The 12,081-nt window shown below is 47.2% G+C and overlaps 1 protein-coding gene across 1 annotated transcript in view; it reads left to right on the top strand.

Annotated features, from left to right (window-relative positions):
- The window catches only part of ITIH6 (inter-alpha-trypsin inhibitor heavy chain family member 6), a 43,151-nt gene extending 31,762 nt beyond the window's left edge, over positions 1-11,389 (top strand). Inside the window, exons 7-13 of the mRNA XM_055268202.1 lie at positions 382-553; positions 1,314-3,344; positions 5,195-5,287; positions 6,337-6,372; positions 6,538-6,651; positions 8,923-9,300; positions 10,199-11,389. Of these exons, the coding sequence (XP_055124177.1) occupies positions 382-553; positions 1,314-3,344; positions 5,195-5,287; positions 6,337-6,372; positions 6,538-6,651; positions 8,923-9,300; positions 10,199-10,410 (3,036 nt within the window). The 3' untranslated portion in view covers positions 10,411-11,389. The remainder of the gene's footprint in view (positions 1-381; positions 554-1,313; positions 3,345-5,194; positions 5,288-6,336; positions 6,373-6,537; positions 6,652-8,922; positions 9,301-10,198) is intronic.
- Positions 11,390-12,081: the final 692 nt, after the last annotated feature.

Here is a 12,081-nt window from a genome sequence, read left to right as displayed (position 1 = left end):
TTCGTGATGATGGAAATGATCTAAAATTCTGTGCTATCTAATATAGTAGCCACTGGCAACATGTGGCTATTGAACTCTTGAAACGTGGCTACTGCAAGTAAAGAATTAAATGTTTGAATTTTTCTTTAATTTTAGCTAGTTTATATTCAAATGTAAGTACCTATATGTGACTATTAGCTCCCATATTAAACAATGCAGTTCTATGCCTTGGAACCCATAAGAGTCTTTTCACCTGAGAATCCTAGATTCACAGAGTCCTGCAGTCAGAGGGTCTTAAAACCGTATAACACTTAGATGTTAATGCCTTGTGTAGAAAAAGCCTTTCAATCTCATAGACCTCAAGTCTTGTCCCATTCTCTTCATTTCATCCATATCCCACAGACTAAAAAGGCCATGAATGTGATCCTCAGTGACCTTAAAGCCAATGACTACTTCAACATCATCTCCTTTTCTGACACAGTTAATGTCTGGAAAGCTGGAGGCTCAATCCAGGCCACCATCCAGAATGTCCACAGTGCCAAGGACTACCTGCATTGCATGGAAGCGGATGGCTGTAAGTGTTAGATCTACCCACCCAAATGGGCAGGCTGTGGTGATATGGGAAATTCCTGAAACCCTCTCTTCATTCCCCCATTCTCCTCAATTCTCACAGTGCCTGAAATATCAAGACTACATTTCACACAAATACGGTCCTTTGTCCTCTGTGTTCTCTCATCACCCTTTCCTTGTAGAAAGAGCGCAGCTGATTCTCCATGTATCTTAGGGCACATTTCTTTTTGGCCTCAGTTTCCTCCTCTTTAAAGCAAACACTTGAGAGAATTTGCTAAACTTTCTTTAAATCAATAATCTAGATATTTATTTCCAAGCATTTGAGGAAGCTGTTGCCCTGATTCTAGCTTTTAAGCAATCGTCTCTGACAACTACTGAAGTCTCCTCTACCCACTGCTTCCTGTCAACTCTGTCCTTTCTTCCCCTGTAGCAAGAAGGTTGGCGGGGGTGGGGGTGCTAGCTTTGGGAGCCTGCCAGTCTGGCTCAGGAATGAGACATCTCCCCCCTCGACCCTGCACCACCAAGGAAACAGACAAAGAACAATGTGAGACAGAGAGTGATAAAAGCCAAGGACATGTGGGCCCCAATGTCAGATCTCAGCAAGTCTGGGTGGGAGTGGAGAAGTTAGGAAGGAGAAACAGTGGATACAGCCTGAGCAAAGATAAGGAGCTGTGAGCCTGGGAGGTTGGTGAGGTGCCCAGTGTGTCTGCAATGGGGGTAGAAGTGACCAGAGAAGATGGTCTCACAATCTATTCCCCAATTAGGGACAGACATCAACTCAGCTCTGCTGGCAGCTGCTTCAGTGCTGAACCATAGCAACCAGGAGCCTGGGAGGGGCCCCAGTGTGGGGAGGATCCCTCTTATCATCTTCCTGACGGATGGGGAGCCTACGGCCGGCGTGACGACCCCCAGTGTGATCCTCTCCAATGTCCGTCAGGCGCTAGGCCACAGGGTATCCCTTTTCGGCTTGGCCTTTGGGGATGATGCTGACTTTACACTGCTGCGCCGCCTGTCCCTGGAAAACCGGGGAATAGCCCAGCGCATATATGAGGACACTGATGCAGCCCTACAGCTGGAGGGCCTCTATGAGGAGATCTCCATGCCTCTGCTGGCAGATGTGCGTCTGAACTACCTGGGTGGCTTGGTTGGGGCCTCTCCTTGGGCCGTTTTCCCCAACTACTTTGGTGGCTCTGAGCTGGTGGTGGCAGGACAGGTGCAGCCAGGCAAACAGGAACTGGGCATCCACCTGGCAGCCCGTGGCCCCAAGGATCAGCTTCTTGTGGCCCACCACAGTGAAGGGGCCACCAACAGCCAGAAGGCCTTTGGTTGCCCAGGGGAGCCAGCCCCCAATGTGGCCCACTTCATCCGCCGCCTCTGGGCCTATGTCACCATTGGAGAGCTGCTGGATGCACGCTTCCAAGCTCGTGACACCACCACTCGCCACCTGCTGGCTGCCAAAGTCCTCAACCTGTCCCTTGAATACAACTTTGTCACACCTCTGACTTCACTGGTCATGGTGCAACCCAAAGAGGCCAGTGAGGAGACCAGGAGACAGACCTCCACCTCTGCTGGGCCAGACACCATCATGCCCTCATCCAGCAGCAGGCATGGCCCAGGGGTAAGCACAGCTCAGCCATCCTTGGTGCCCAAGGTCATCTCCCCCAAATCAAGGCCTGTGAAACCAAAGTTCTACTTATCCTCAACTACTACTGCCTCTACCAAGAAGATGCTAAGTTCCAAAGAGTTGGAGCCATTGGGAGAGAGCCCTCATACCCTGTCAACGCCCACATACCCAAAGGCCAAAATTCCAGCACAACAGGATTCTGGCACCTTGGCCCAGCCAACTCTCAGTACAAAACCTACCATTCTTGTGCCCTCAAATTCTGGTACTCTGTTGCCTCTGAAGCCCAGCTCTCTATCACACCAGAATCCTGATATATTGCCCATGAACTCCAGGACACAAGTCCCACCTGTGAAACCTGGCATCCCAGCCTCGCCCAAAGCTGACACTGTGAAATGTGTTACTCCACTGCATTCCAAACCTGGTGCTCCATCGCACCCCCAACTTGGGGCACTCACATCACAGTCACCTAAAGGCCTGCCACAGTCAGTACCTGGAGTCTCTACACTTCAGGTTCCCAAGTACCCACCACACACCAGACCTAGGGTTCCTGCTCCCAAGACCCGAAACAACATGCCACACCCGGGGCCTGGAATCCTCTTGTCCAAGACCCCTAAAATCTCATTATCTCTTAAACCGAGTGCCCCACCACACCAAATTTCCACAAGCATATCACTTTCCAAGCCTGAGACCCCAAACCCCCATATGCCCCAAACCCCACTACCTCCTAGACCTGACAGACCAAGGCCCCCACTTCCTGAGAGCCTAAGCACATTCCCAAATACAATCTCAAGTTCTACAGGTCCCAGCAGTACCACAACCACCTCTGTCCTTGGAGAACCCCTCCCCATGCCCTTTACTCCCACTCTGCCCCCTGGAAGGTTCTGGCATCAGTATGACCTGCTCCCGGGTCCCCAGAGGACCAGGCAAGTTCTGGGACCATCTAGGCCAGGAGTTCCAACAATGAGCCTACTCAACAGCTCCAGGCCTACACCAGAAGGCAGCCCTCCAAACCTGCCAATCTTGCTGCCTTCTAGCATCCTCCCTGAGGCCATCAGTCTGCTCCTTCTCCCTGAGGAGCTAGAGCTGCTGTCTGAATCAATGGTGGAATCCAAGTACGTGGAGTCCTTGAACCCACCAGCTTTCTATACCTTCCTCACTCCTGATGAAGATGGTGAGTGTTGTGGGTAAGAGGTCGAGCCATGAGGGTGAGGTATGAATGGACAGTACCAGGAGCTGGGAATCTACAAGGCTTATGCAGACTCCAGTGATGGGAAAGCTGCTTCCTTGCTTGCTTGCTTGCTTTGGGACTTTGGACCAGTTACTTAACTTCTCTGGGCCTCAGTATACATGCACGGAATTAGAGGCCTTGGGAGAGGAGGAGTGTTGAGACTGGGAAGGCTGAACAGAAACAAATTGGCCAAGGGTTAGCTTTGACATTTGTTTTGTTGGACCAAAGAATTGCTGATGCTTCCCAAGCAGAGGAGGAATGCATCATTGGACGAGGCGGGTCTTATTGGTTTTTCTGTGCTCTGTGAATAGTCCTGCTTAATGACAGGGGTAGAAGAATTGGGAAGATAATTAAAATTATCTTTAATTTCCAAAAAAATTATGAAATAATACGTTAACATTTGTGAGCTCTTCCTATGCACAAGTACTGCTCTACATACTGTACTCGTCCCTCATTTAATCCTCACAAGAAACATCTTTCTTTCTTGACATCTTAATCTTACATATGAGGAGAATGAAGCACAGAGAGGTAAAATAAGTTTCTCAATGTCACACAGCTAATCAGAGAGTTGAACTCATACAATCTGGTCACAGAATGAATGTGATTCACCACTCCAGTATCCTGCCTTCCTAAGAGAAGGAGTGACATTTCCTAGGTGACCTTATAGGGCAGGATTAGAACCCACTGAGGGTGCCTAAGTCACAGGGATGCAAATTTGGGTATGACATCCTCTACATGCCTCTCTCCTCAGACACCCCTCCAATATCCTATCCATCCTCAGTTATTGACAATGCTACCTCTAATATATTTACCAAATCCATCCACTTCCCACCACCCCAAGTGTCACTGTGCTACAGCAGACCACCATTGTGTCTCACCTAGAAAACTGTTCCAGGCTCCTCACTGGTTTCCCTGCTTCCTCTCCTGTCCTGCTACAGGCCAGTCTCTCCCAGCAGCCAAAGGGATCCTTTAAAGACACAAATCACTTCATGTCCCTTCCCTACTTAAAATCCCTCAAGGGTTTCCCATCGTACTTAGAATGAAGTTAAAAGTCCTCTTCGTGGCCAGCAGGCTCTGTGTGATCTGCTCCCTACCCCCATTCCTCTATGACCTCACCCTCTCCCACCCATTCTCTGAACTCCAGCCCCAGTGGTCTCTAGTTTGCTCCTCCAATGAACACCCTACCCCATCTCCACTCAGGGACTTTTTTCAAGCTCCTGTCTCTGCTTCATAATCATCTGACCAGCTTTGTCCTACCCCTTCCTGCTGCCCTCATCCATTCCATTGCCCTTCAAACTCCAGCTCATGCCTTAGATCTCAGCTCAGGTCTCCTTACCCACCCTCCCCCAAGCAGGCCACTTCAGGTCTCTGTTTAACTCCCACAGTCACCTCATTATTTTTTTCTAATAGCAGTTATCACCATTTGTGATAAATTATGATTTCATTCATGTCTGCCACCCCCTACTAAACTATGAGCTTCACCAGGTCAGAAACTATGTCTCTATTTTTCACCACCATATACTTGATACCTAAGCAATGCCTGAATGAACGAATGAATGAATGAATCAATCAATCAATCAATCAATGGACAAATGAATGTATAAATGCTGTAAGGAAGAACTTTGAACATATCTGAGCTTGAAAGATTAAGAGGCTGTGGAGAGCATAAGGTCCCAGTCCTGGAGATGGGCAGGTCAGCCTGCAGAGCCAGTGAGGGCTCTCCTTGTCAGAAGGATTGTGAGCCTTTGCCCCGGGAATTTGAAGGGTTTTCTTATTTCTTTTGTGCTTGGCAGGAAGTCCAAACTGGGATGGCAATTCTGAGGAGATCCTGGGAGGAGCTGGAGGCAGCATGGAATCTCAAGGAAGTTCTGTGGGGTTAGCAAAAGGTGAGCAAGGAGCTCCCCTGACAAAGATCCCCTGGGCCTTCATTTCCATTCCATTAGAATTCTTATTGACATTGTGGGAGACCAGAGGGAGGTAATGTATTAGTTTTCTATTGTTGTGTAACATTTATCACAAATTTTGTAGCTTAAAACAACACCAATTAATAATCTCACAGTTCTGTAAGTCAGTAGTCTAGAAATAGCTTAGTTAGATTCTCTCTTCAGGGTCTCACAAGATTGAAATCAGGGTGTCTGTCACACTGAGCTCTCATCCTCTTCCACACTCATTCACGTTGCTAGCAGAATTTAGTTATTTGTGTTGCTGGGACTGAGGTCCCTGTTTTCTTGCTGGCTGTTGGCTGGAGGATTGCTCTCAGCTGCTAGAGGTACCTGGGGCCACTCTCAGTACCTAGAAATCTCCTGTATTCCTTGCCATGTGGTCTCCCTCCATCTTCAAAGGCAGCCATGGAGCATTCCCCTAATGCCAAACCCTTCTCACACTTTAAATTTCTCTGACTCCTCTGTCTCTGACCTCTAGATGCAAATGTTAAGGGCTTACATGATTAGGTCAGGCCCACCTGGATAATATACCCTTCATAAGTTCAATAGGGTCACATGAAATAACCTATTTCTGGGAGGATATTTCATCATATTCACAGCTCTGGAGATTTTGCAGAGTGTGTACACTAAGGGATCCTGGGGGCCATCTTAGAATTCTACCTACCACAGGCAGAGAGCAAGAGAAAAGAGCATTTGGGCTGGCCTTGAAGGATAACTAGAAATTCATCCTTGGTAGTTAAGGGAAAGGAAAACATTCCAGGTGGCAGGAAAAACAGGAGTAAAGGGTCACTAGGAAGAGAAGGTAGGACACTCATAACAATAGTTTGGTTGGGCTAGAGCACAAAGACTGGTGAGCTAGGCAGGGACTAGATTTCAGAAAAGCCTTAAACGCTGAACACAGGAATTTGGCCCTTATCTGGGAGGAGGTCCCAGAATTCCTAGGAATGTGATAGATTAGTCCCTTCCCAACACAGTCTCTCTCTCCTTTGCAGGCACATTGCCTAGCATCTTCACCTTCTCCTCCTCAGGTAAGCTAGTCACCCCCATGGCTCCCCTGTTTGAGTACAGGGCAGCTTGTGCACTGGGACTGGGGCTGGGGAAATAGACATAACCTCTTCCCTGTCCCTCCTCTCTCTTTCCCTCTCCCTTCCATTTATTCCTTTAACTTTAGAGTTGTATCTTCTGCCTTGCAGTGGACGGGGACCCCCACTTTGTGATCCAAATCCCACACTCAGAAGAGAAGATCTGCTTCACACTAAATGGGCACCCTGGGGACTTGCTGCAGCTCATAGAGGACCCAAAGGCAGGTAAGAGCCCCAAGAACTCCATCACCATACACCACAGCTGGATATATCCACGTCAATACCCCTAGACATTTGTGGGTTAATACCCCAGAAACATAGCAATGCACCTCACTAACACACGGTAATACACAAGAACACACCAAGACATACGCAAAAACACACATGAATACACTCAAACACCAAGATACTCACATACACACACAAAAGGGCATAGGGCAAACTCACATAAATATGATGGAACTTCAAAAAGTTTGTGGTAAAATGGAATTAAATGATAAAAAATTAAAAACATAAACGTTGCTTCTCAACATAAGCTTCATCAAGTACAAGATAAGCAATGATAGCAGCCATTTAGTCTATCCCTAAAGAACTGAGGGTCCTGGGAATTTGACCATGTTAATGCAGTATTTTATACATTATTTAAAAATGAAGAAAACTGGGTGCCATTTAAAGATTTTTTAAGATTAGGAAACAAAAATAAGTCAGAAGGAGCCAAATCAGGACTGTAAGGTCAATGCCTAATGATTTCTCATCAAAACTCTTGAAAAATTGCCGTTGTTTGATGAGAGAAATGAGCAGAAGCATTGTCATGGTGGAGAATTCTCTGGTGAGGCTTTCCCAGGCATTTTTCTACTAAAGTTTTGGCTAACCTTCTCAAAACATTCTCATAATAAGCAGATATTATCACGCTTTGACCCTCCAGAACATCAACTAGTAAAATGTCTTGAGCATCTCCCAAAACCAGTTGCCATGACCTTTGTTCTTGACATGTCTGCTTTTGCTTTGAATGAACCACTTCTACCTCTTGGTAGCCATTGCTTTGATTGTGCTTTTGTCTTCAGGATCATACTGATAAAGCCATGTTTCATTTTCTGTTATACTTCTTTGAGGGAATGCTTTAGGATCTTGATCCCACTTGTTTAAAGTTTTCATTGAAAGCTCTGCTCTTGTCTGCAGGTGATCTGGGTGCAATGCTTTTGGCACCTGTCGAGTTGAAAGTTTACTCAACTTTAATTTTTCCGTCAGAATTGTGTAAGCTGAACCAATTGAGATGTCTATGGTGTTGGCTATTGTTTCTGCTGTTAATTGCCAGTTCTCTTCAATTAGAGCATGAACAAGATGAATTTTTCCTCGCAAATTGATGTAGATGGTCTGCCACTGCAGGCTTCTTCATCTTCAACATTGTCTCATCCCTTCTTAAAACGAGTTATCCATTTGTAAACTGCTGCTTTCTTTAGGACATTGTGCTTATAAACTTTTCATAAAACGCCAATAATTTTACCATTCTTGCACCCAAGCTTCACCATAAATTGTTCTTCCTTCAATTTTAGCAGAGTTCATGCTGCTCTGATAGGGGCTCTTTTCAAACCGATGTCTTGTCCTTCTTAATGCTTCAAACTAGATCTGGTTCATCCGTGTTGTTACAAATTAGTATGAGTTTATTTTGGTGCAAAAAATTTTGAAATTCATGCATAGTTTTTCATAAAATGCATTTTCCATGAACTTTTTGAAGTCTCCTCATACACACCATGGTGTACATATTTTGACACTCCTTTCACCCACAAATATGCAAATATGCACCTAGACACATGGTAACACACAACACATGCCCAGATATACACAATGGCATGCACATTAACACACTCGGGCATACAAGCACTGAATACCCCCAGGTTAATCCCAATTTCCAGGAATTCAACACATACAGGCAGCAAACATACTCTGCTACACTAGTTATATGAAATACACTGATGCATGGAAATACCCGCCAAGCCAAACAATGACACTAATCCAGATGCACACACACTGACACTCCAGATACACATCAGTACAGACCAACACATAACCAGGTACACACAACATACACTATTGCACCAAGACATATAACACCAACATATCCAGAGGCACATACATAAACATACAAGCAAAAATACATACTCTAACATGCCACCCTCTCCAAACATGCAGATGTACTGATACGCCCAGAGTTACTCATATGAACATAACCAAACACACATGTTACACACTCAGAGGCAAACACACATATATATGCAAACAACCACACTGGGGTAAGCATGTGCACACATACTACATGCCCCCACCCCACACACTGCTCAGGAAGGAGCAGCCAGGTGGACCTTGGTAGAAGTAGTTCTCTCAGGAGCTGGCCCTCTAGCCACAAATCTGCACTACTTCATCTGCCCATGCTGTGGGTGACCATGTAAATGACCATGCAAAAGCCGCCGCTCCAGGCCCACACTCCCCTCCCTCCAGGGCTGCATGTGAGTGGGAAGCTGCTTGGCGCACCACCAAGGCCGGGCCACAAGGACCAGACTCGCACCTACTTCCAGATCATCACAGTCACTACAGACAAACCCCGGGCCTACACTATCACCATCAGCCGCAGTTCTATATCTTTGCGAGGCGAGGGTACCTTGCGCCTGTCCTGGGACCGACCTGCCCTGCTGAAGAGGCCCCAGCTAGAGCTCTATGTGGCTGCTGCAGCCCGCCTTACCCTCCGCCTTGGGCCCTACCTTGAGTTCCTAGTCCTCCGACACCGCTACAGACATCCTAGTACCCTGCAACTACCCCACCTGGGGTTCTACGTGGCCAATGGCTCAGGCCTCAGCCTCTCAGCCCGTGGCCTGATAGGTAAGTGCAGCTGAGGCTGAGGGGGCCAGGGAGCACCAGCCACCAAAAAGACTCTGCCAGGGTGAAAGGCACCTATATCCCCAACCGGGAAGAGGAATCAGAAACAGGCTCTTCCCTTGGGGAGCTCCCCATCTTGGGAGAGGACAGACCCAGATATGGATAGTGAACACAGGAGGGGATCATTGCTGGACAGAAAGCTGCCCAGGGAGCTAGAGAAAACCAGAGTGGGGGAACTTGCCCAGCCTCAGAGCTCAAGAAAGACTTCCTGGAGGAGGTAGACACACCCACGCTGAGTCTGAAAGGCTAAACAAGAATGTGGAGGAAAGGAACGGAAGTTGGAGGAAATAGAGTTGAGTGATCACAGTTGAATGCCAAGATGAGGAATTGGGCTTTATCCTGAAAGCAGTGAGGAGCCATGAAGGGTTGTAAGCAGAGGAGAGACACAGTCATATCTGGGTGTTACAAAGATCCCTCTGGAGACTGCTATGAAGGGAGGTTGCAGGAAGCCAGGCTGTAGGTCAGGAGACACTGGCAGAACCTGAGGCAGAGGCTCACATCAAAGAGTGACAGTGGGTTGAACAGATATTTTTACCTCCTCTGGGCTTCCTCCCTCCTCTTGTCTCCTTCTTTCTAATCATCCCTGTCTTCTCCTCCAAGCCCGGCTGTCCCCCTTTCTCTGCCATCTCATCCACTTTGGCTCCCTACTTCCATATTACACTCCAGCCCCATCTGGCTCCTGCACAGTTCCCACAATGCCCAGCCTCTTCCCTCTGGTTCTTTGCTGCCCCTCCTTCTTCCTCCTTTAAATCCCTCTGGATTTCCTGCTGAGCCTCCTTGCAGATCTCTGAGCAGGGACTCAGGCCACCTCCCTGACTAGCACTGCATCTCTCTCCCTCAGGGCAGTTCCAGCACACAGACATCCAACTGGTGACAGGACCTATGGGGCCATGCTTACGAAGGCATCATGGCCCAGATGTGCCTGTGATTCTAGGCAAGAGGCTGCTGAAGGACTCACCAAGGCTGCTGCCCCGCTGGGCTTCCTGCTGGCTGGTGAAGCGCTCTCATGTAGAGCTGCTTCTGGGCCACCCCTACCTCTCCTATGTCCTGTGATGGCTTCTGAATTCCAGAGCCAGGAGACCTGAATTTGGGAGATCCAGAAACCAGGGCATGGGGTGAGCCAGGGACAGAGACCCAAGGACATGGAAGCACACACAGGGACACACAGACTCACGCATGTTCTAAGGAACACATATACAAGGGTATACAAACACATAGGCACGCAGAGACATAGAGTCAGGGACTCCTGCATCTTCATGGTCCTTCATGTCTCCAGTCTCACTCCCTCCAAATCCATGCTCCACACCAGCCCTACAAGTCACTTTTGTAAAACAAAAAAATGATCAGTAGTTCTGCTCACAGCTTTCCCTAACTCCTATGGCATATTTAAGGCTCTCAGAGTTTCCCTAACAAACCATGCTCACTCCTACCACTGGACCGTTGCATGTGCTTTTCCTTCTGCATGAGACACTCTTCCTCTGTTCCTGTAGGTGAATGTAATTCATCCTTCAAGTCCTGGTTGTTACCTCTTCTAGGAGGCCTTTCCTGATGCCTGCCCTAGATTGAGTTTGGTCCTGTCCTCTGGGTTTCTATAGCCCACCCCTACCCCTCCACGCTCACAGTACTTATACTGTGTAGTAATCATCTGTTTACTTGTCTAGATCCTGACTTAGACTGTGAGATCTTTGAGGGCAAGGACCTTTTCTGAATCATCTATGTATCCCCAGTGCCTCTCACATAATAGGTGCTTAGTAAATATTTGTTAAAAGAATTAATTAATTAATTAACAAAAAAGGATCCCATAACATAGCAATAGACACACATATATACATACTCACAACCAAAGACACAGGATCACACCCAGAAAAACAGTGACAAGGGCACAGATATAGATGGGGAATAGGGGGACAGACACTTATGAAAACACAGGAATCACAAAACAAACATGGACATAGGGGTATGGAAACATAAAAAGATGGGGACAGGGAGCCAGAGTGGCAGAATCAGGGACATAAACTCGGAGAAAAAGGAACAGATGCTCTCTGGCTGCACCTCTGTGTCTTTGTGGTTTTCAGTTACTGTCCCTGTCACAAAGAGGCAAAGAGTAAAAAAGGTCACTTAGGTACAGACACATAATGAGTAATGTAAAGACACTGATACATAACTATATACAAACTAAGAGACAGATAAACATAGAGATTCAGACACAGGAGCAGAGGTATCAAGACACACAGAGACATGGGGACATAGGTAACCAAGGAGACACTGACCAGGACCACAGTCCAAGACACCAAGGTCAGAGGGGTAGAAACTCAGAGATACACTGACATGCTGATTTGCAGACATGAGGCAGAGAATAGGAGAAGAACAGAGAAACACAGGGCCAGAGACATATAAAGATGTAGAAACAGAGATGTTACACAGACTCAGCCTTGGTGACAAAGATAGGGATATAGGCAAAGGAATACACTAAGAGTGAGACAGGAGCACAGACTCATATGTTCACAGATCCACAGATAAAGACATGGAGACTCAGACACTTGAATAGTTACAAGAAAAGAGATAAGGTTCAGGCCAGAGACATAAGGAGAGGCAAGATGCAGACCCAGGTAAAATGGGGACATTGTGACATAGTGAGAGGGACATTGGGAATTCAGAGATGGAGAACCCAGAACAAGTAAGACATAGGGATGTGAACCCACAAACACAGTCATATGGACACAG

Source organism: Symphalangus syndactylus, chromosome X (genome assembly GCF_028878055.3).
Source record: "Symphalangus syndactylus isolate Jambi chromosome X, NHGRI_mSymSyn1-v2.1_pri, whole genome shotgun sequence".
Classification (NCBI taxonomy): domain Eukaryota; kingdom Metazoa; phylum Chordata; class Mammalia; order Primates; family Hylobatidae; genus Symphalangus; species Symphalangus syndactylus.
This window is presented reverse-complemented; position numbering and strand designations above follow the sequence as displayed.